Consider the following 25,084-nt stretch of genomic DNA (forward strand, 5'->3'; position numbering starts at 1 on the left):
GATACTTACCTTTCACAATAGTAATTGAAGCTGAAATTGTCAGTTCACAGCATCCAGTCCGATCAGGTAATGAAAGACCATAATATCTGTATAATTACAATTTCAATACCTCTTCTATTTGCAAGTTGTGGGAATGGGGGCACATAATAATGTGTGGGGTACAAGGACTGTGGCATATAATTCTAGTGTATAAAGTCATGTGGTCTGACCGACCATTAACAGATAATCCCAAATTGTTTTTTTTTTTTATATTCCTAGCAAAGCTTCTGAATATCACTATATAATATGGGCCTTCACTCTCCAACTTGTCCTAAGTGCAAACCTTTTATGGAGACCAGGGCTAGTCTGAATCTATATTTAGCACTGAAGAACAGAACTCATTTGCTCCTCTATTACTGTCTATCACTTATTATTCTGCAGACTATTACTGGACCCTTTTTGCTGCTGTGGCCCACATGGTCAGCTAAAACATTTTATCTCTATATTTCATAATACTGACCAAACCTAGCCTTTACTGATCAAGTGGCAAACCTGCCTATGCAACGCATAAAAAATAAGCTGACACAGCAAATTGTACACCCATCAGAAACACAAAATATAGTAAACAAGGGGCAGGCTTAGAAAATTAGGAAAGCACAGCCAGTAACCTTCAGATTTGCTTATTTTGGAAATGTGGCAGTCCGAATAAAGTAATACTTGAGAGACTTGATAAGAACATGCTTTATCGGCAGCTTCAGGCTGCATGCAGAGGTTATATGTAAAGCTAGAGATTTACAATTTTGGCTGCTTTCACAAGATAGTACATCATGCTGAGGAAAATCAAGCTGTAATAATCACAGTGTATAAATATGGGATGTCACAGCTTTTGTTAAAAAAATAAATATTACATTGAATAAAAAATAAATAGGGATTTATTATGATAGTAATCATTTTTTTCCTGGAAGTAAAGTAAAATGACTAGAAACACGTAAACCCTAACAAAACAATGCCTATTTTCTATCAGATACCTTTAACTTGTCTCACAATGCGTTGCTGATCTACAGCTTCTTTACATCAGCCTAAAATATTCATGCACTGCAATGATGGCTACATAGCATTTCTCAATGTGAGTATTGGTTAAACTAGTGGACCATGGAATAGAGATTAAAAGGCATTAAAACAGGCAAATGCTTGTAAATCTCAGGTATAAAGTAGCAGGCAGGGAAAGGAGGCTCACCATAATATTCTTTACTAATTGCACAACACTAGGACTCCTAACGAAACATAAAATCCATTCCAAACCAAAACTTAAAAAAAATAGCTGATGTGGGTCTTGTAAGCACAAACATAAAACATGATGATGCCAGCCCTTTTTTGGAGGTTTGAATTTGATGTAATACACCTGGTGATCCTACCAGTAAATACCTGAGGATACAATTAGCCATAGGATCATAAGTACAGTTCTACCACACAGAATGACTGACCCTTATCAACACTCACCTTAAAAAAGGGGCAAGATAACCCTGAAATGTTGGTTAGTCTGGAACCTTTCATTTTATCACCTTGGACTATGTAAAGCGTCTACTGGACTAAAGCTGCGTACACACTGCCAATTTTTGTCGTTGGAAAGGATCTTTCACGATCCTTTCCAACGACAAGGGAGTGCACGATGCATGAACGGTGCTGTACATACAGCACCGTTCATGCTCTATGGAGAGGGGAGGGGGAGAGCGACGGAGCGGCACCCTGCTGCGCGCTCTCCCCTTCACTTTCATTACGATCGGCTGTCGTCCATCGTCCGTGGATCCGGCAGGTCGGTCGTCCGGACGATGGACGACACCGACTGTACACACGGCAGATTTTCGCCCGATAATTGGCCGATGCCGATTATCGGGCGATAAAAATCTGACGTGTGTGCGTAGCTTTATGTCTGTTTGTAGATTACATTTTAGAGAAAAGTATAAACATGCATAAACCTTTTTTGTATCTCTATACTTGTTTTTTTGCATTAGTCTTTGATTTGATTAGAAAAGCCCTTTTTGTGAAACAGCACCCATAAATTACATATTTGATGGCTCTGTTTGCACATTACATTACACAATGATGTTTACAATTCTTGATGCTCACTAACAGCACTTCAACCTTTGGAGGAGCATCCATCGCCAGTTTGCTTAACAGTGGCTCCTGCTCCTGGATTGGGTGCTATGTCATTGGACGTGGCAAGCACCCTAAGCTAGGAGGATAACAAAAAAATGAATCTGCAACAAAAGTACTATGGAATTAAGAAAAAATAAATAAAATTCAGCTAGCATTACCCTTACTAATTAGTGCAGCACTCCATTAGGGGTGTTTGCTCTTTAGCTCTTTTTAAAATAAAGTATAAAATAGGAGAAAATTTACCACCACTCTTAAATTAGGATCCAAACCATAGGTAGGTGAACACTTAAATATCCTTATATTTTAAATGTATACCTAGGTATGGTATTGGTACTTTTTTAAATCCAGGAAGGAAAGTAAATGATAATTTGTATTTAATACGTTTTCAGCACCAACGTGATGAAGAATTGCTGGAAAGGGATTCTGGGAGATAATATCAGCATTTGTTAAAGCAGTAAAGGAGTCTTAGTTATGGTCTAATGCATATTTACCCACCTTTTGCAATTACATACATTTTAACTAAAGTATAATGCAAGTCAGACTTTCTGCAGTCATTTCTGGCAAATTCCATTTTCTTGCATATTACAATTCGCTCCATAAATTACACAATGGGACCCTCATCATGAGCATACAGGGTGACTCTTAAAAAAATGATTTTCTTCCAAAGCTTTTAATGGGTCCACAATCCTACAGCATCCAATTTACAATAAAGTGTCTCAAATGGTTGAGAGTAGTGCATTAGAAGCAATAAGAGCTGAACATGTTTTATGTAATATGTCGCATGACTTGAGTCTAAATAGGCTACAGATCACTCATTTTCACAGCCCACTGCCAATGCAGAGATAATAAAGTCATTTTTTCACTGGGGACATCAAACCAAAAAAAGGCATTTGTCTTAGAAATTTTAGGAATGAGCAGAAAAGCATTTAAACCGTAAAGTCCACATACCCTATTAACATTGCTTATAACAACAGTGCCCTTTTTTTAATTAAAAAAGTATATTATTATATAATAGTATACCATTATTAAAGAGTAGGTTTGAGCAAAGAAAAGTAAAAAAAAATAGCACATTTCTTCAGTACATGCACATTTACCTGTTTCATCTTAAAATGCTGCAAATAAAATACCAGTTGATATTCCAGAAATTTGGTTTGAGTTTAAAACACTGGGCCAATTAATCCCAAACCCCACTGTCAACCCTTCCTGATTACGTACAAACTCAGCCCTCTCCACATAAATGAAAATATTTGTTTCCCAGCAAAACAATGTTGCGGTCTCAAGGAAGTCTGTTTGTTGGTCTGAATTATTACCGGTCTTCAAGATAGACTTTAATGGGAGAAACTGGGTGATCCAGCAAACCTTGAAAGGATTTGATTAAGGATTGAAAGCATTCACCAAATATTAGGAAATGATTCTATCAAATCCATTCTAGGTTTGCTGGATTACCAAGTGTAACCCATGACAATCTATCTTTTCCCGTCTTGGAGAGCTTCAAAAAATCAGGCCAACTGTGTGAAGGGAAAATGCTGTCAGGAGATGTAATTCTGGCGCCATGTCTTCATCGATAAGAATTGACCTCCTATCAGTTGCCTCTGCAAGAATGGCGACAACGTATGGTGATCAGGGTGTAATATGGTGCATTTATCACTACATCAACAAGGTTAAAGAAATAAATAATCCTGGAACATGCTGTAAATTAGGGGAAGGGGATTTATGGGTAAATTTTTGAAAAGTAAACAAGCAAATCAAAAGCAGGCAAATTTTTAAAGGTTAGTTCACTACTTTTGGATATCTTCCAACACTCAGCCTGCTTATGATTTTAAGTACTTCTAATGCCTTCCAGAAAGTGAACCTATAATTTATTTGACCTACGTATGTTTTTGGCAAGAATGGGCCACCTATGAGGAATAGTTTGCACGTCAAAGACAGAAAACAAAGCCTTCCCATGTTTTTTTTAAACTGTATCAAATAACAAAAACAATGTAATAAAACATACAAATTATGAGTGGCTCTCATCCCTCCCACATATCAAAGTTTTTTTTTATCACAAAGCCTTGTTTTTAGCGAATTCATCCGTAATTGCACATAATTGCAATTAAGTTATTTTAAACTGAACGACACTAAATGTAGCATATCTTATAGTCATGAAATAATGTGTAAAAGATTTCCACAAACTATATTATGAATGATACTTGTAAAAACTGATGCTGATACATAAATATACTAAGTTAAATTTCAAGGCATTAATAATAATAATAATAATAATAATAATAATAATAATGATAATAATAATATTAGAACACTTTATTCATTGACATTTATTTTTCCGAGCAGCTTGTTTGCGAATTCACTGGGCTTTCCTAGATGGGATGAGCAATAAGTGAAATTCGCATTCTTTTTCTGCTGTACCCCTGAAAGCTCACCTTACACTTCTCCTGTCTATGAGTCCTGATAATGCCACTGGCTGACAAGTTTTAAGATGAAAAAGTGAACAAACTTAATTAATACAACAGTGCATAGTGCAAACCTAAATCAAAAACACCCATAACAACCACATTTTCATTTTTTTTTTGTTATACCATGAATACAATTGAGAATGGCTGCCATCTTTGTTTCATTAACTTCCTGCCCTTTGTGCACTGGAAAGTGAGAATTAAATCTTAAATCTTTCCAACAACAAAAGACTGAAAGATGCCTGAACGAGCACTGTACAAACAGTGCGTTCTGCTCTATGGAGAGGGGAGAACGAGTGAGCAGCACCCCGCTGTAGTCTCTTCTTGGTTGTTCATCCTTCAAGGATCCACCAATATCTATCAATAAAGTCAGACGGCCACTGTACACACCAGCTTCTCGTCCGATACTAGCCCTGAAGAGATAACCGGACGACAATCATCTGACATGTGTATGTGGCTTTAGAATAATTTGTTTTTTACTAAAAAACGCCTTGACATCTTCTAATATCAGAACACATACCTTTTGCAATTTGTCACACACACCTTAACTGTTACCCTTGAATAACCTTTACAATTCTAAAGGTAATTAGGGGCACAAAAAAAAAATTAAATTGCATTTCCTTTTATGGTCGTATTTTTCACAAGACAGATTTTTATAAAATGATGGTCACTACAGAGCATTTCAAGCTAGACACATTCTTGGGACGTATCCAATTGCCCTTGACTCCAGAAGTTTGATATTATTACAGATAGGCAATTACTCTTCATTATTCTTCATTAAAAAGGCCACAGAGCTGTCATGCCATACAGAACACTTGGTGAACTTTTACCTCCCATTTTCCTAGTAACACAGGGAGAAATAATGGTGGCAGCAGAAAATATTTAACTGCGCCCAAGACAGATTAATAGACAAAGAGAAATCAAGCGTTTGTTCCTGTTTCATTAAATCCTCCCAGCCTCTTCCATTTGTGGGAGCATGGGACTGAGCCAACACTCAGCTAGCTGAATGGAAATGATAACATCCACAGTCCACATTAACATTTTGGATGCATGAAAGTGATTGTCAAAACAATGCTTTGTGAACTTTGAGAAAGGTTTCACTATCTCAGCAACTTTTCTAACACAGTGTTCTCTGGTCCTAAAGGGGATTTTCATTATTTTTGGACCCTTTTTCCATTAGTGGTAGGTTCATTATACCATTGTTAATTATAGGCTCATCTAAAAATTACTAGCAGGGCTTTAAGGCTATCTTCATAATTATATAGAGAATGTGCATTGTTAGATACAGTTACTGCTAGTGAGGAGATTTATAAAATGTGTTTCCTAGTCTAATAAAACAGGTAAGCAAGCATAAAACAAAACGTTCAAAAAAGAAGGTGACGATGGAGTCATTGGGCCTAATTTATTAAAGGTCTCCAAGACTGGTGAAGATAGAATATAGAACCTGGGTGATATAGTAAACCTGTAATGAATTTCTTAAAAAAAATCATATGCTATTAATTGGCAAAACGTTTTATTCCTGGACCAATTAAATTCAAAGTTTGCTGGATCATCCAAATTCTCCCATGATAGTCTATCTTCCCCATTCTTGGAGAGATTAAAAAAAAATCAGGCCCATTATATGCTAGAAATCCAAACCAAAAACGTATTTATAATGTAGAGCATTATCCTTAAGAGTAGGGATCACCATGCAAAATTCACAATTCATTCCTATAGAACCAATCTGGGCCACCTGGTAGCTGTGATGCCCCCATTGTGCTCTGGGTCGAACAGAACATGCATGTCTATGACGTGTACATTGAAGTAATTACTTCTAATAATTACTTCTAAATTTGAATGTATCATATATCCTGACAGCCCAATCACTTGCTTAGTAACTCATTCATCCTAAAACAGCTTTGTCACTTGTCCTCCTCATTTCATTCTGCTATCCTCCCATTCTAATCAGTTTTCTTCCCACTGTCTAGTCAGTCAAACAGCTTCATTTAGCCACATTACAAATTCCCTTTTAGCTACTTAAACGTTTACTGGCAGATTTCAAACATTACTTATCCTTCATCCTTATGATATCCTCCCTCCTTCATTCTTCTGTCTCTCCTATTTCACATATCTGAGCCAGTTGTCTACCCCTCTCAATTATTCTTCAAGTACCAATTACTCTGCACATCAGTCTTCTATTTTCTTCTTGTGTTCCACTCTTTTAGCCATCATCCTTTATTCAGTTATCATTCTTCCTTTCCCTAAATACCTATCCTACAGCAAGCTAGCTTTTGTCAATTAACTAAGTTACCCCTGTTTAGTAACTCATCCATGCATCTGTTACAATAATCACATATGACTATGGTAGGGACATTAGATTGTGAGCTCCTTTGAGGGACAGTTAGTGACACGACTATGGACTTTGTACAGCGCTGCGTAATATGATGGCGCTATATAAATACTGTATAATAATAATAATAATAATAATCTGTTGCTAGAAAGTCTCAATCATTAAAGCGGAATTACAGTTCCCCAACAAAATATAGCGATCAGGCAAGTTTATTATTGCAGAAGGGACTGTAATATAACATACTTACCTGTCTGAAAACAAAAAAACATGCACAGCTCAGTGTACAATGCTGGGAATCTGCCAGGGCTGCTGGAACTGAATGAACTCTGATCAGGCCAATCAGGATGGCCAAAAGTTAGAACAAGGAGAAGAGGAAGAAGATGGTGGCATCCACAATGGAACAGATGAGCGTATTTAAAAAACAGGTAACAGTTTTAATCACAGAAGGGACATGTCGTGGTAAAATTGTATCAGTACTGCTTGGAATAACCCCCTGCCTGGTCAGAGTTTTTTACCCACCCCTACCAGTATTGGTTTGGTATCTCAACAGAGGGCTTGGCTCAAATATTTTTAAGGCTCACACAACCTTATGTTGATTTAAATTTAGGTTTAACTTGATTTGTCCTAAAATGTGCATGCTTTTTTATATGTGTTTACTGTACAAAAATGTATTGGTATGGAAAGCAGCAATTCATACAGCACCATAGATAATTCCATGTGTGTACATCAGTCCAAACACTGTACTAAGCACATCAAAACAATCAATCTCTACAAAGGTTTATTAAAGACCCAAAAAACAGCTGGCAGCCCAGATCTCATGTTCTCTCTACATATCAATACTTCAGTATTTTGACTTTAATCATAAGAGACAGAAAATAATATAACAGTCTATGTCCCTCCTCACATATATGAAAAATTACAAAATAAACATAGAAACAAAGCCTTTCAAACATTTTGATAATGTTACTAAGCTGATTTTTTTTGCATGGATAAATTAAAGAAACATTAAATATGCAAAAATGTTACTAATAACATGTTTTTTTATTCATAAATAACTGGATAGTTGGAGTACTTTGTATTTAATAACACTTCTGCTTTAAGCCTTGAGAGCAGGCCAGGTGGTGACTTCCTTCTTGTAAAGGCCAAGCCACATGGATGATTCTAAATGCTTGCTAAGGAGTCCAAACAAATCAAAAGGCTAGAGCCACACTGGAGATTATTAAATACCTCTAGGGGTTGTGATTAAAAACTAAACAGATAAAAAAATGGAACTAGAGAACAAGCTTTACACAAATCAAATCTAGTGGTATTAAATCTCACCCTATTCCAAAGTATTCCAATTGTGGGATTAATCGCTACAACATGGTACTACATGCTACTTATATAGCCTATTTCATAGGGAACCATTCATTCCAATCAGTTCCTGTTCTTAGAAAAAGTCGACAGAGGTTTTAGAAGCATGACTGAGCTACCAAAAAAATCTCCTGTTTAATTTAAACCTAAAGAGGTGATAGCCAAAAACTAAGTCTCTTAGTTGAAAGAAGTAAAACCTGCAGTGTGTCTTAGACCTAACAAAGCTCTTACCCCCACCCTTTTTAATACAAGCCTGTTATAGTAAAAATCCAGTAAAATTAAACTAAAAACAATAAATTAAACATTTAAATTAGGAAGACTGGGTGGGATGTTAGCCAAAACTCTGTATAGCCAGGATTTTCCATCGGTCCATGGACCTTGCTTGATCTTTTTTGTGGTAATCAGGACCTTATAATCTATATAAAACAACAATTGTGTGGCTGAAAAACCAATTGGAAAAAACCCTTTGTCATGGCCACAGGTTAGTAACACAGTTTCGAGAAATGTTTTTTTTTTTACTGCTTGTCATGAGATCATTATTGCATTTACCATGGCATCAATGTGTCAACTGAGAGGGCCTCTCAACTTTTACATTAGTCACCTATACCTCTTGTATTTATTGTTATAAAGGTATGATTTTGGGAAGGGCAGACAGCTATTATTATTCTTTCTCTTAATGGTATGTGATGTTATCACTTCACCGATATAACTAGGGCAGAATGTCTAGTGTTTCTAGAACATGCTAATGGAAGCATAATAGCAATAACACTGCACTGTTCAAACACTTTCTCTCATACCAATAACGCTTGCCTTTGTTTGCAAAAAATAAAAGGCACCCAAGCTTTTAATACGATGGAGAGCATGTCGCAGATCTGTTAAAGCCCAGCCCTGGTCAGCATCTATTTAGTTTTCTTGAAAGAGATAGACATTCTGCCTTTGTTATCTCCAGGTTTCATGTTTGCAGAAAAGGGCTATTTTTTCTGTTTGGTTTAGACAGACCACCAATTTATACATGCTGCCAACCATCCAATTATTCATATTCACATGAAGCCAAGCCTGCTCCCCCCACACTTTTCTATGGGAGCCGTGCGCCTTTCTTCCTAAATGTAATTAATGAGACTCATCGCACGTCTAGGAGACGTAAGCTGAAAGCACCAGCTCTCTCATTGACATGTTAATGGGAGGGTCAGCTGCACCTGACCTTCTCCACAGGATGTTTATATACAGGCAAATCAGCCAATAACATGCTATGCATTTGAGTTATACACAACGCGTGCAGCCATTTGCAATGCTTACAAATGTTTTTTTTCTAAGGAGGTGTTGGCCTCTTTAGCTGGATTAACCCCTTTTTGACACGAACCTGTGATGTACTGGTTAAGTGGGATTATGACACATTAGATGGTGTATAAAATAGCTTTTAATAATAAAGGCCTAGCAATGAATTAGGAGGTTGAATTGTGAACAATTCAACAATTGTCTGTTTCTTACCAGCACTGCCAAAGGTATAACAAAAACAAAATGATTACAACATTTTCCATTTATTTCAGTTACATATATATTAAGGGTACCCATAGATATCTGATACCAGTCATAATGCATAGTGCTGATGGCTCAACAATGTTTTTTTATCCAGATACACTTTAGTTTATTTTCCAGGTGCAGTGAACTATGTAACCTACAGATGTATGCACTGACAATTCAGAACAACACAGAATGATAAACAATGGGCCTGGTTCATTAAAGTGCTTCAAGAGTCGAGAGGATACACTTTCATCAGTGAACCTGTGTGATTCAAAAAACCTGGAATGTGTCTGTTACGGGATTGCAAACATTTGCTAACAAATGGCAAATTACTTTAAGTAATCCATTCCGAGTTTGCTGGATTGCCCAGGTTCACCATTGAAAGTGTATCCTCTCCAGCCTTGGAAAACCAGGACCATTATGTCACTAGAAAAAACTGGAAACCTGTGCTTATTTATAGAGTATATAGTGCTCAAAGATTCAGATAACTTCAGTGTTTAAAAACATACATGCTGTTAAAAATGAATATAAAAGATAACTGTACTTTTTATTAGGTTTACTCACTTCGGTGTAGCAGACATAAATAGGACTAAAAAATATACCTACCCCAATAACCTCCATTACCTTGACCAGGCAATCTCATAAAACACTCAGTGATTCCAGGTATGTGGGGTTATGCTACATCCCTGCTTACCAAAAATTAATGGTTAGCACCTAAGGGGCAAATTGCCATACTGGGGCACTGCTACATGGTGTGGGTGTACTAAAATAGCCCATAGAAAGTTTTGACTTTGTGATTTTTTCACTTGACTTTTTAAATTATTAAAGTTATATTTTGCACAGACATTTTTGAGACTACAGAAATGGGTGAGGGCTGAGTTTCCAAAATTTCCAGGTAAAATCTCACTATGGGATGTATCAATTACACTTAACTCCATTCCAAACTTTACATTTTTATTTTTCTACGCTCTGTGTGTTAAGTTGTCACATTAATGTTGGCCCCATAGACTGGTGGCTAGATTTATTAAATTAAAACAAGGACCAGAAGCAGAATGTGCATGGACCAGAAGATGTAAACTAGCTACACTGCTGCATTCCCATTAGAGATTTCTTAAAAGGAGGATTAAAGAATGACATGCAAATACCCATAACAATATATTTTGAACATGTATCAGGGAATCTACAGCTGTTCTTTGTTTTAAAGACAGGAAAAAAATATTTAGAAATAAAATATATAGGAAAGAGCATTTAGTGTAACTATTTTCTTTTCTGATAAGCAAATAATCGTTTGAGTAGCAAAAAGCAAATCCCACTTGCATTGTTGGTTTTGTGATCTAAAATATCTTTATGTACAGTACGCTTAAACCAGAAAGAACACAAAAAGATCTGAACAGTAAATCATGCTCCTACATTCCAAACAGGTATCAAGAAGTGTATGGCTGCTGTTTGTTTCAAAAACAGAAAAAAAACATAAATAAAACGGAGCATACTGTAACTTTTTTCGTGATTGGCAAATAATCCCTCAGTGAAAAGTCACACTGTGGATGATTAGTGATAACTAAATCCCATATTCTAAACATTCCCCTATGGAAATAATATAAAAAATGTAAGAATATCAACTGTTTAAAAAGCAGTATTCTTAGGAACATGAAAAACACTTTTTTAACACTTTCTCTTGTCATACAAAGCACAATCACAATCCTTAGACAAATATTTGTTTACAAAAAAGACAGTAGAAGGGAGAAACATTTTATTAGCAGTGAAAACAGGCATGCTTGTGTACAACAATTAGGGAAGAAAGTATACATTCACTTCTGTACTGCCCATCAGAAGATCTGGGCTTTTGAATGGAAATGAAATGCACAGGCAATTCTCTGCCTTGTTGTGACAGACAGATATCAGCAACATGACAGCAGCAGGTACAGACTGATCAATATTCAGGGCACAGCTGTGCCAGCAGGTGTATACTCTTCTATTGTCATGTACATTACAGGAAAATCTCAAGGCTCTGCTATATAGTCCATGTGCAAAGACTTATGTTTTCTTTGCTCAAGGTGTAGGTGTATGTAATTAAGAATAACATATTGCAGAAAAACATCACCTAACTCAGTACACAAAAGCAAAGTGTGATAAAGATAATTTAGATAAAGCCGTTATTGTGATCTAGAATATCTCTAAGTATGGTTTGCTTAAATAACTAATAACATAAAACTCCTGCTTATTGTCTTCTGCAATGTAAATGCAAATGTTGAATTAAATACCCGAAAGGGGATTTTGTTTGTTTTTTAAAACATCTTTTCAGTGATTCTAGAAGCAGGGTTAAACATTCCTGGGAGATGTCATATCTGAAATACACATTTTATAAGCCTTAAATATCTAAATACTGTTTTTGATTGTTTTTGCCATCTGTGTCTTATTAGGAAGATTTCGCATTGCTTCCTGTTCTGTATACTCAAGTCAGATCATATCCTACCAATGTTTGGAAAACCTTGGTAAACAGTTCTCACAGATACAAGTGTCCCCTATTCCAGTGACAATTCAAAACTGGATTAAACCTTACTTCCATTCCTTGTGACAGTTAAAGACAGCAAATCCCCTAACGGTACAGAGATATTAACAGAAATCTGACAGTGGTTCCATTCTTAATTCTGACAGTGGTTCTAACCAAGGTAAATCTATAAAAAAAAGTTTTGCCTTTAGTTATATGCAACTGTGCTTTACTATGCCTATGTGAGTACTCATGTAAGAAATACTATCCTTTCATTCCTAAAAGTATGTATTAAATCTCTTTACAAAATTATAATACTAAAGAATTTATAAAGTACTAACATCTCCCTCCATTTTCTATCAGGTAATACTTAAAGAGGAAATAGCGAAGAAATCTTGATCTTTTGAAATATTTCAAGATTCAGAAATACCCCCATCATCAACCACAGATTTTTGGTAAAATGCTCCCCCACTTTTAAAGCACATAGGAATAGGAATCCAGACCAAATTAGATTACAATTAAAAAGGGTATTTCAAAATGGGGTAAAGTAGAATTTTCAAGTGATAAGTTGTATTGCAGATAATAGTTTTGTGATGATAGAAATAAAGCAAGGTCTCGAAGTAAAGGAAAGAGGTTGTGAATTAAGGTTTTAAGGCTATATTATAATACTAGAATGGGTTGGTGAATGCCTGATACTAGAGGAAGGAAGTCTGGGGAATTTCATTACAGATCAGCTTTTGTTTATTGGCTGAGCTGGTTAAATCGCAAACAAAATAGGTATTGTGTCTAATCAGTGTTGCTTGTGCGTGTATTTTCCAGCAGTTAAAGCTTTTGTTTTCAACAATTATCTCAGAAATGTCCATGGTCTAACTTATATCTTTTGTCCTGTCCAATAAAACGTGTCAATAAAAGATCTTATATAATAATTAATAGTAGTGAAACAAGTAACTGACAACAAAATTGTATTAAGTCTCAAACAATCAGTGTTGTGCACTGTTACTTGTCTCCATACCAAATGTGCATTATGTAACCAAAATAGTTTTTATCAAGCAATTCAACTACTTCAAGATTCTTCCTTCTATTGTTAGGAATGTTATCACAATGGGAAGAAGTATGATGGTACATGGTCATACAGTACATTGGTAATGAGAATTTATTTCTTGAAGAATGATTGAGCTAGTTATTTTGATCAGATGTGACAAGAACCTTCTGGTCAGACCGAATAAAAAAGTTGACTGAAAGGCGGAGGATGACAATCATGTTGTCATTACTGCACTTGTATTATCATTTTTTTTATCTGCAATGCAACTGTACATGTAATTGGAACTAAAAGTACTGTATGGGGTAGGTAATGAGTGTTTATTCCCCTGGTAATAATCTCAGGGTATATATAGAAGTTGCAAGAAATGAGAGAAATAATATAGTCAAAGTCTACAATAAAATATCAAATACAAATGCAGCATGTGTATTCCACTGCAAGGTTTTTCTTGCAATAACGGTTAGATAACTGCTACATTTACATGTGGTATTTAAAGGGGAAGAGCTTTATGCTTTTAGCTTTTTTTTTATTAATTTATCATTTGGTTCTATTTCATGTTAGCTCCAAAGAGGACTGAGCATCATATTTTCATGTTAAGTGTACCCATCTTTGTTCAGGCATTATCTAGGTTCAGTTTCTACTGAATATGTTAAACACATATTATTCTTTCACATGATTGTATTTTGATGCATACTACAAAAGGTATTATCGCTACTGATGCCTATAAAACCTCCAAGTATACTACTGCTAATAATAGGAAAAATATTAGCAATATCCCGGTTGGTTAAACCAATACGCCAGACAATTTCACTTACATTTAAAACATAGAGAGAGCATTGACAGACTTATGTCCAGAATATTGTTTACTTATTTCTGAGCCTGGCAAGTCATGTTAGTGATTCATAGAACAGCTTGTAATGAGATTCTGCAGTGTAAACTGGCTGCACAGCTCATAAGACCTCCTGTAAGCACAGGAAGAAATCCGATTTCTCCATCCTGCTGTGTACCTGACAGCCCTAAAGATAATGGAAGAGGATAGAGATAGGGAACACGATATTGCTCTTTATCAGATGGACAGAGATTGCAAGTAACCCTGGGTCACAAGTGTGCTTTGCAGCCATTTATCTTCTTTTATACCTTAGCTTTGTTCTATGATGACTGAACCACGCTGCAGAGGCAATGGAGAGCATGAATTTTATATATTGTGCATATACCTTTTACTGACCACAGAGCAATGGAAAAAATTCTGTACACTGTGCTTATTTCAAGCAAATCACACTATCACAGAACAAACAATAAAACACCAAGGTTTATTTTTATTCGATGAAGATGCTGCACCTATGTCCACACAACCTACATGGCATATTCCAACAAGATGTTCTAGGAACAAAGAAAGCTCAGAACTCTTCCTTATACTGGTATATAAAACTACAATCTCCACTAATCTCTAAATTGTGCTCTAGATATAGGATTTTACTTTAGAAACCATACAAAAACACAGTTACTCAAACTAAGAATTTCGATTTGAATAGTTATTAGATTATTGTAATTATACAAGTGAAAGCTAATTTCCTGGTTGATGCATGGATCCTATCATCACACATTTTCTTGCTTTTTACATATAAAAGCTATAGTGTAGGCCACACTGGGCAGTTTATTTTAGCAAAAAAAGGTATTCAGTTCAGAAACATGTGAAAAACACACTTCTGTAACCAAACCAACAAATATATTTAAACCTACCAAAAAAAAAAAAAAAAACTTTAGGACCACTTTGATAAACACCTACCTGGCCATGATTAGGGAGAGATCCATAACCCATCTGTTGATTCATAAGTCCTTTCTGCTTCATGATAAGCATGCGCTTCTGTTCCTCACTCAAATGGCTCATCTGTGGTGGCATCGAAGGTTGCTGCTGCTGTTGCTGTTGTTGTATGTATGGTAACATGGCATTTTTGTTTTGGTTGGCAATTGGAGGAGTCATTCTTTGACTCATATCCACAGTAAAATGTGTCAGTGGTTTAGTATTACCATAATTGAGCATATTGGGTGTTTTGCTGATGGAGTTGGCGTTCAAATTGCTGGTCTGCTGACTTATCATGTTCATGTGGCTTTGAGGGAGGTAGTTGTTCATAGTGGTTTTAGATGGATTATTTCCTATTGGAGGTACAATGGAATTTTGGTTGCTGTAAGATTGGGGATACATCATTGGACTATTTGGCTTCTCAGTTCCAAAGGTCCCTCCATATGGACTAGATGGAGGCCCCACAGGTGACCAGTTGGATGGCTGGTTTGTATGCTGTTGCGGTTGCTGCTGTTGCGGCTGCTGCTGTTGCGGCTGATGCTGCTGCTTTTGTTGAATAAGTTTTGCTCGTTGCTGTTGCTGCGCTGCCATTTGCTTTAGTTGCTCAGCTGGAGATAAGTCAGCACTTGGGAGGTTTACTGACCCATTTGAACTAGAAGTTGGTGTCATGACATAACCATTACCAGGTCTTGTTGAGGTCTGACCGGGTGTATGAGGTGGATTTGGTGTTTGTGGTGACTGGACAATACAACTTGCAGGAGAACCAGCAAGCATTATTGTTGATGGAGCACTGGAAACTGAGGGTATACTGGACACAGAAGAAACATTAGAAAAAGAGGGGCCAGATGAAGAAGGTCTAACCTGGGGAGAACCCATGGAGACATGTGGGAACGGAGAGTGAGATGGATCGCTCTTCACACTGGCACTTTCTTGAGGAAGGGGTGTTTGAGCTGTAGGCCTGGAGAAGTCTAGGTCTTTTTTTTCCTCAAAGTCCTCATTGAACAAGTCCTGAATGTCATCTTCAGGGACAGTGTTAGCAAGTTCATCTATCAATTCCTGCCATTCCTGGTCATTCAAATTAATGTCCGAAAAAAGTTTGTTTTGGTTGGAAAGGGAAGTATCAGAAGTGTCAATGACAGAAGCATCATCTAGTGGTTCTTGTTTTGTGTCTTTATTGACATTAAAACTTTCCTCCAACTCACTAGAACCGTTTACTGCTAGCTTTACATCCTGTTGTCCACCATTTTTACTCATGTCCTCTGTTGCACCTGAATGAGTTACACTATTAGTAACAGGTAGGTGTGGCTTTATATCAAGCTGGTGAAGGGGTGACACCGAAGGCAGTGGCATGTTTGGAATATTATTAAGAGTGTCCATACCTTGTATGTCCTTTCTCCGCCGTTTAGCAGAAGGGGAATACCTGTCGTCACAAATGCCATTTTGTTGCTCTCCATTAAGAGGTGAGCGTGCCCCTTCTAGTTTCTTCTGCACAGCTTCTTGAAGCTACAAAGAGAAGAACACAAATAAATACATTTGCATTTATAAACGATTGAAGCTTAGATTATAACACAAGGCAAATGTATTATTATTGTCACAGAGACAGTCCAGCATCCTGATAGAAAACCACAAGGAGGCAGAAGGAAGCCTTCATTTATGAGCAAAGGTTTGTATCATTACCTATTAGGACTATTCTTGTGCTAGTGGGTGGCATAACTTCACATACCTGCAGGTACATATTTTGTGAGCCCACCTCACCGTTTCAATACTGGCATCGCTGACAAAACTGAAATCTGCGCCGACTTCAGAGCTTAGTCACCTAACACTTCACTACCCAGTAAGAGATTTCAGGGAGTGTGATAGAGCAAAGCTGAACAGAAAGCAAGGCCAAGTGGTCAGGTCAGCCACTGGTAAATATCATTTGTAAGTATACAAGCAAAGCTGACTATAGGCTCCAGTGGCTCTGGGGTTCATCCCCCCTTCCATGTTTGCAAGGGAAAAAAATTAAACATGGGTGTGTAAATTTTGGGAATTTAAACAATCAGTTACCAATTGTAAAATCTTTGGACTGGTGCACTGAGTTTATAATTAGCAGCAGATCTCTTCCGGTGTCCAATAATAAAAAATAATTCTAGGAAGACATTAAAGATCCCTAGAGGTCAGCCAACTTAAATATTAAGTTTCAGAGGCACATTCTATTCTCTTTATTATCACAATAATGTTGCAAGGTTTCTGAAGGTTGTGTTTACCTGACCAAACTTTGGGAACAAACAAAAAAGGCAACTATTCTACTGTATTCCCGAATATGTATTTTACCATATTACCATAATATCACACGGATAATACTAACATTGTGTACAGTTAAATGTAGCTTAACAGCTTTATTGCAAACAAGGTAATATGAAGTGGACAAACTGGAAGTTCCATGTATATAAAGTAAGTTCACCCACAACAGAGTAACCTAAAGCATTAAGCGTGAGAAATAGCTGGAATGGATGTGTATGCAGCTGGTTTTTAACAAACAAAAGAACTTTAAAGGTAAATAGAACTGATACATGTACATACCTAAAGTATATAACAAATTGGGAAATTGTGTAATGCTGGATAAAAAGAATTGTGTCTAAATTTCACTAAACACATAAATGCTGTTAAAACTAAAGCACATATATGACAGTTGCCTTAGTCATATTCGTTTGGTGTTTCAAGACACTCCTTTAGTTGTTCTCCAAATCAAAGACTTTTCCTGGCTTAGAAATGACTGCCATCACAGGAAAGCCAGCTGATACAAGCCGTATTATCTCAGCAACATTGACACTTTCTCCTGTCAGGGCCTGTTACACAAGGGCGTTAAGGGACCTAAGGAAGGTAAGGCTTTACCCCAGCTACAGATCAAAGGACTCTATATCCACAGTGCTGAGATCACATCCATGCCCCAGAGCAGCAATGGACTACACATAAATGCATTATACTTCCCTCCCATAAGTATAAGACTTCTTTCCTTTAAACAACTGTCATCCATTACAGAAGCACACAAAAAAAAAAATACAGAACAACCGTTAAATAACAAATTCTAAAGTATTATATTCTTTACATATTACCTTGTCATTTTTCTCACTTGATATGATTTACACTAACTGCTGTAAAATCAGAGAAGACTAGTATCTGCTGTCAATATAAACTTATGCTTATGCTAGGATTGCCTAGCACAGAATAAACGTATTACCGAGGAATACCGAGGAAGAATCTCCAGTTGTAAATTTGCAGACTATTGTTTACTAGGAATAGGCTAGGTGGTGTATCCTTTAACTGTTTCATTGTAAAAACCCAGACTAGATCTGTTTTAAGATTACACACTTTAAACTAGTTTGGATGTTTTAGTGCTGGGTGCCTGATCACAAATGCCTTGGATGCAATATCACATGTTATAGCAGCACGTATCTTATCCCTTCTGAACTGTACCCCAGTGTACTTGTGTGCTGTACAACAGGGCGTTGAATTATAGTGCATTGCAATGTACTGGTGAAAATACAGTACAGGTTGGATTTCTGGACTGCAGTGAGCAGCCCATTCAAATTATGTGAACGCGAATCCATGCATATCCTTCATAATTGGTGAGAGAACAGACAGCAAAATTCCTAGGCACACTCCTAATTAAGTATGTGACAACAAAGTAAGCTCACTGTCTCGATTCCTTAAAATATGGCTTTTATATTACAATAGGCATTCAGCTTCATTTTATCCCAAAAGCACTTCATATTGGTAGCCTGTGTAATGAGCTGGAAAATTTAGTTTTCATTCCTATTTCAGTGAACTCCTTCAAAACTACTCCTGCTGCTAGACACGTGTTGAAATGTGATTACAAAAAAAAAATTACCTTCAAAAGATTAAACTATGACAAATTTTGAATTTTGTCTATGAACTTATTCATTTTTATACACTTAGAACACAAACTAAAACAACAACAAACCTTAGAGAAATTATCTGTGAAAGTGCTCAATGAGAGGCTGAAATGAAGCGTTACATTTATAAATGCAGCATCTTTTACATAAACACAAGAAGGGGTACTCGAGGTTTTATGTGCCTGGAGGAGCAGCTCTGCTCTAAATCACCAGCAGCAATTCATTTCTCCAAAGAGATTAAGCCAAGGTGCTGTTGTTATGGTAACAGTCTTTGCCTATCACGATCTATCTTCACCGCGCTCCGATAACCTGTTCACTGCCAGTACCACCTACAATGCACAAGGTAGAAGAAATGCTCTGCTGACATTATGCATCGAGTTGTCTTACATATAAAGGACACAGGACAGGAAATCAAAAATCAGGAAGGGTTAATTTGCCTAAAAACATTTTTTATACACATTCTAAAAGGAAAAGATCTTACTCAAATAGCTTCTGTTTTTAATAAACCTTGGAAAAAACCATACTACTGCACTTAAAAGGTTTCTCGAGATAGAAAAAAAAACAACATTTATGTATCCTATTTGAGGTGCTCTGATTGTTATAAATCAACTACAAACCAACAGTCTTGAGCAGCTAAAGAGCTAATTTATACTTATTTTACTTGATGGAAATGATCTATAAATGATGGGATGAGTATTCTGGCAAAGATATCACAACTCTGGAGACCCAGAACAATTTACCATCATCAGAGATTGAGACTGCTTACTCTATGGAGTTATTTCCATGCTAGCCACATCAATGAGACACAGATTCCCCTCTGCCCCTGGCTAGTGAGGAAAGTTGGTTAGTGTCTGGGGCCAGCAAAAGAGTAATTCCACAAAAGTAAGCGGAAGGCTTACACATGACTCTGCAATGGACAATGGCCGAGGTAGTACTCAAAAATCAAATTAAAAAAAGTTCCTAGTATCAGATATATTGTTCATGGTAAATTAATTCATGCAAGTAATGTGCAATTTATTCTTTCTCCACAAATCAAAAGTCTTTCTCTGACAATACCTTTATCTGCTTATATCTTAAAGGGTAACTATAAACATGTGTGCATTATTATCATAAACATTTGCAAACACGGACAGATAACTACGCATGAGTTTCTCTCCTGTTCTTTGACACATGGCCTGGTCTAGAAAAGCCTTTAAAATGCTTACAAATGTTGTGTGTGAAACAACGCCTGTGTACACTAGGCTTTAAAATAGGAAATAAATGAAATTCATACCTAATAAACTAAACTGTGAATGTTACTATAGGCAACACAAGATGCCTGCAGAAATATTTATTCATATTCTAAAGAAATACGAAATCCTGGCAAATTTAGGGAAATTGCACTTGGCCGATCTCTCCTGCTTTATACACCTCACCAAAAGGCCAGTAAGATCACCAAACATACTTTCAGACCAAATAAAAGAAACAGAAGGCAACCACTGACTGCCTAGGTCAAGCTGATATTCATACATTGGAGCTTCCTATATTTTGGGGCTCTTGGCATGTCCTAGAAGAAAACAAAGAATGCTTGCAGGCACCCTCAAGTGTCTGCTATAATGTCCATAGACTGAATTTCCAACAAGTAGTCCACAATTTGGCTGGCACTCTCTGTAAATGCATGCCAATGAAGCAACCACTGACATTTTGGGGAATAGCACAAGGATAGGCAAATCTGAACTAGTATGGGGATCTTGCAGCTTAAAGTCTCGGAGAGATTGGCAACTCCATATACCACATACCGGTCTTTACCCGTAACTGGAAACAGTAGTTCTGGGAGGAAAGGACTGCGTAATAACCAAGGAAACACTGTTACACTTTCATATACATGAAGTTTAAAGCAAACCCTTTTTTTAATAAAGCGATTTTATCTACTATATTAAAAATGTTCCTTTTCCTGTGAACAGAGGGACCTGAGTTGTTTTTCATATCTATGACTCAGTACAGAAAAAAAAGATAGTAGGAAGCAAAAAAAACAGGAGGAAATCGGATACGTTGTTGGGCAGGTGAAAGCTCTCAGACTCTAAAACCAGTTACGCAACTAACCCCAAATTATTTTTACAAAGCGTTCGACCATTAATATTTCAAACTGAAGGGTGATTCATATTTATATAGCAGCAATTATGGGCATTTTATAAGGTTGTGAAGCATTAAAAACTCAAGCATTTCTATTGGTAAGTGTGCGGATAGACCTACACAATAACTGAACATATAATAATACAAATTTGTGATAATCCTTCTCCATGTAAAACTTCTATGAGTAGATTGCTATTCAATGTAAAATTCTGGCTTACTGGCTATTTAAACAAAAACTCCAGACAGCAAGTTATGAGGATCCTAATGTGCTCAAAGATCAAACTGTGACATAAGTTATCTAGGTTTTAAAAAATTGACATGATTACATTTTTTTTGATATTGTATGTTTTTCTGGTGCTTTTGAAGCATTCTGTTACATATGATCATGAAACCTCGATGTCAGCCTGCATTTTTTCAGGTGTAGTTTTAAGACCAATAGGAACATTATAATACTGGAATATGTTATTGTTCAATACAGTACATGCTTAAAAATTCCATCTTGGCAATTTGCTTAATACTAAAAAGTGCAGTTTGGCACAGTCATTGTAGTAATCAATCCATTCTAGAGCAGCTTTTCTCAAGGAGTGGTCTTCCCAAGGTTGCTAGTGGTTCCTTCTGGTTCCCTTAACTGGCACTGATTGACCTCATTCTTGATGATGCCTGCACATTTCTGGGATCAATGTCACGTGAAAGGTCCAACTGCATGACACTTATTGCTTTTTAAGCTGTCTACAAGGGTGGCATTCTAGCCACATCTGTAAAAGATCATTTGTCTTACCAATGTAAGAGGTTTTTTCTTCCAGTGACTCACAATAAACTGGGGTAACATAATTTAAGTTGTTCCTTGGGGCTAATAAATAAATATCTATTGTAATATTATATAGAAAGAACATGATATTGTCAAAGTTGAAGTTACTTTATAGTAAACAATGCTATAACAACTCAAAGTACCGGTATGTGCCCACCAAAAATACAATAGACTCCTCCGGAAAAAAAATTGAACCCTTAATGCATGGATCTTTGCAGATACTTTTTTGCTAAGCTTCAGTTTTTTCAATGCAAGCATTTGTTACTAGCATTTTTCAATACAATGTCTTTACAAAAATCTTTTGCACCTTTTTGCCCTAATAGTATTGTGGTCAAGGCAGGGCTACATTCAGAATCTTATGCCAAACACTTGGATGAACCCAGAGCGGCTTTTTTATCTTAACATTTCTTCTTCTACTATTCTTGAACACTACACTGGAAATAAGAACAGACTTCTCAGTGCTTATCAAGGATTTCACACTCAATAGTCAGATGATTGTCTCTTGGCTTGTGGCAGCACTAGTAGCTTGAGTCTTTTCTATACACTGCTCTATTAACCCTAACATTTCACTTATGCCTTATTTAGTCTTTAAACGTCAACACGAAAAATATAAGTGACTTTACAGGAAAAAGAAAAGTGTCTCACATGTTCTGTTTCTATTTGTTTAGGATTCTGTAAGCAATGATGTAAATGCGAAATCAAAGTTAGCACACAACAAGTTATAATCTAGTAAACAATTAGAATTTTATATTACATTTGTTCAGCCAACCAAAAATAAAGCCAACTTAAAAAATCTAAAATTCCTCAGGCAGATAATATATCTACAGTGAACAAATCATTTTTGTACCATAAAACCATACATTGTATTGGTACATTTTATTGTAACCATACAAGTAGTTTTAGATAGAACAGACAAGATAGTCAACCCACTCAAAGTGGGAATGTGCGCATTATTGCATGCATCCCCATAGTGCATACAATAAAATGGCCCCATAAAGAGCCTCATCCTTGTGTTAAAAGCTTTGTATATTGAATATTATGTAATATACTTTTACAAAAGGCATCAACTAGTTTACACTAACAGTAGATATTTATCAGCTGAGAGGAAGACGGCTCTCTCATGGTCCAATCTCTCTGTAACTTGGTTTTCTGAAAAAGTGTCAATATAGGTGAAGAAGAATAAACTACAGACCTAAATGCTTAAGTAGGTAGGGCACTATGTTTATGTTGCTAAGCTGACATCCAAGTGAAAAAAACACTGCAAATTTTAGTGGGAATAAGGTTTTACAAACGCCCTACGTCAGTTTAGAGATTCAGACTTTGCACGCAACCCTTGCTGCCACTGAGCTTTATCTACAAAAATTTTCTACTTTTTCAGCATCAGTTTTTAGTGTATTGAACAAATATCTCTAAAATAAAAAGGCGTGGGAATCCTAAACCTATAATTACTTGTATTTAAGCCATTAATTAGCCCTGGTGTCATTCTTGAACTGTATTTTTAAACATAGGACACTTGATACAATAGTTTTGATGGCCTTTTGGGTGGGAATATTTCCTGCTTCTTCTCACTTGTGAACTTTTAAGTGGGAACAAGATAACTCTTTATGAAATATCACTTAACACATATTAAACACTGAGACATGTATCTTGCTGAGCCAACGATAAGCACTTTCTGACACTTCCTGTAAGTTTCACAATAGATTATGGGAACATAAGAATGCTTTTGCTAGTATGGATGAAGACATTTTAGTGACACATCCCCTTAGAAACAGAGACCATCAGTGGATTGATTTGTGGAAAGCCCAGAATTTCAAATAGTCATTTTTTTGCAGACATTTGGATGCTAATTCTGAGCATTTCATGTACGATTTTCTGTTATAGCTGTACTATATAAAGTATTTTACAATAAACAGGGGCTGAGGTCTATCCAAGAATGGCAAGCAGGGAAGTGCCTATTCATGCTGTGTGCTAGGTCTGCTGCACACTACAAATTCCAGCTTCAAGTGTCCATGTCAAGCATTATTGCTTGTTCTTTTCATCTATTTGGCAATAATTATGTTCTCTATGGGGCATAATTTTTGTTCTAACTGAGTTTCAAGCACTGCTTTCAAGTTTTTAAGAGAACCTGTACTTGCCAAGTTGCAACCCAGGTTCACATTTGTTTTCCCACCATCCATTTACCCAGTAAATGGAGTAGTGAAGCCACATATTCCATGTTTCTGAAATGTGGAAGCAAATGACAGCAAGATGCTCCCTGATTGGCTACTAAGACACCTAAAACTGTCAGATGAGGGGTGGGGTGGACTGCTTATGCAGGGCTTCTCCTTCTGACTTAAACAGCATAAAGTGGTATATGTAGTAAGCTGTGGGTCCAACACCAGTAAGCCCAAAGCATGGCTTTAGGTTAAATTGGTTCAAAGTAGGACTTTTTAAATAATAGGAGGAAATCTACATTTCCTGTGAATAATTCTAAGCATACTCTTAGTAGCATGCTCTGCTGTCTTACCCTCTGTAATTTCAAAGCAAGTGTTTCCAATTTGTTTTAGCTATTGTTACACTGTATGTCAAATGCATGCACAAATAAACTCAAAACAGTGACAGTGACAGATTGTTTCTAATATGTATAAGGACCTACTAGGAATACTGCTCGTGTAAATATGAAAGCAGAGATACCAGTTAAGCACAAGTTATTTCTTTGTAAATTGTACTTAAAATACAAGAAAATTGTGAGGGATGCAACCACATTCTTGTTGCCAATGATTTTCTGTCTGTGTTAATGAGGCTCAGCTCCAGACAATCCTTTATTTAGAGGCTCAAACAAGCAGAACCAATGCTTAAAATCTATTCCACTAAAATAAAAAATACAAGGCACGGCAATATAAAATGGCCCCAATTCATGTCAACCTCTCAGCGGTGCTGAATGTGTTAACGTACATCAGCTGTGATATTGCTATGAACATAATGAGATATTAATGAGCTCTGAATATATCCCGAGCTGCAAATCTGGTTACCCATAAAATAAGAAAATCAACAAAATTCTTAGACTATCCATTCTGGTTATGGCATATCAGAAAAAGTACTCATACAAAGAGGACAGCTCAAGGGAAATTCAGCTATTTCTCTTTTATTATTTGTTTCCGGTTGTATG

General features: G+C 36.5%; 1 protein-coding gene across 1 annotated transcript in view; it reads right to left on the minus strand.

Annotated features, from left to right (window-relative positions):
- The window catches only part of MAML3 (mastermind like transcriptional coactivator 3), a 195,222-nt gene that overhangs the window by 67,071 nt on the left and 103,067 nt on the right, over positions 1 to 25,084 (minus strand). Inside the window, exon 2 of the mRNA XM_072405848.1 lies at positions 15,106 to 16,623. Within this exon, the coding sequence (XP_072261949.1) occupies positions 15,106 to 16,623 (1,518 nt within the window). The remainder of the gene's footprint in view (positions 1 to 15,105; positions 16,624 to 25,084) is intronic.

The sequence above is a fragment of the Pyxicephalus adspersus genome, chromosome 3 (assembly GCF_032062135.1).
Source record: "Pyxicephalus adspersus chromosome 3, UCB_Pads_2.0, whole genome shotgun sequence".
NCBI classification, from domain to species: Eukaryota; Metazoa; Chordata; class Amphibia; order Anura; family Pyxicephalidae; genus Pyxicephalus; species Pyxicephalus adspersus.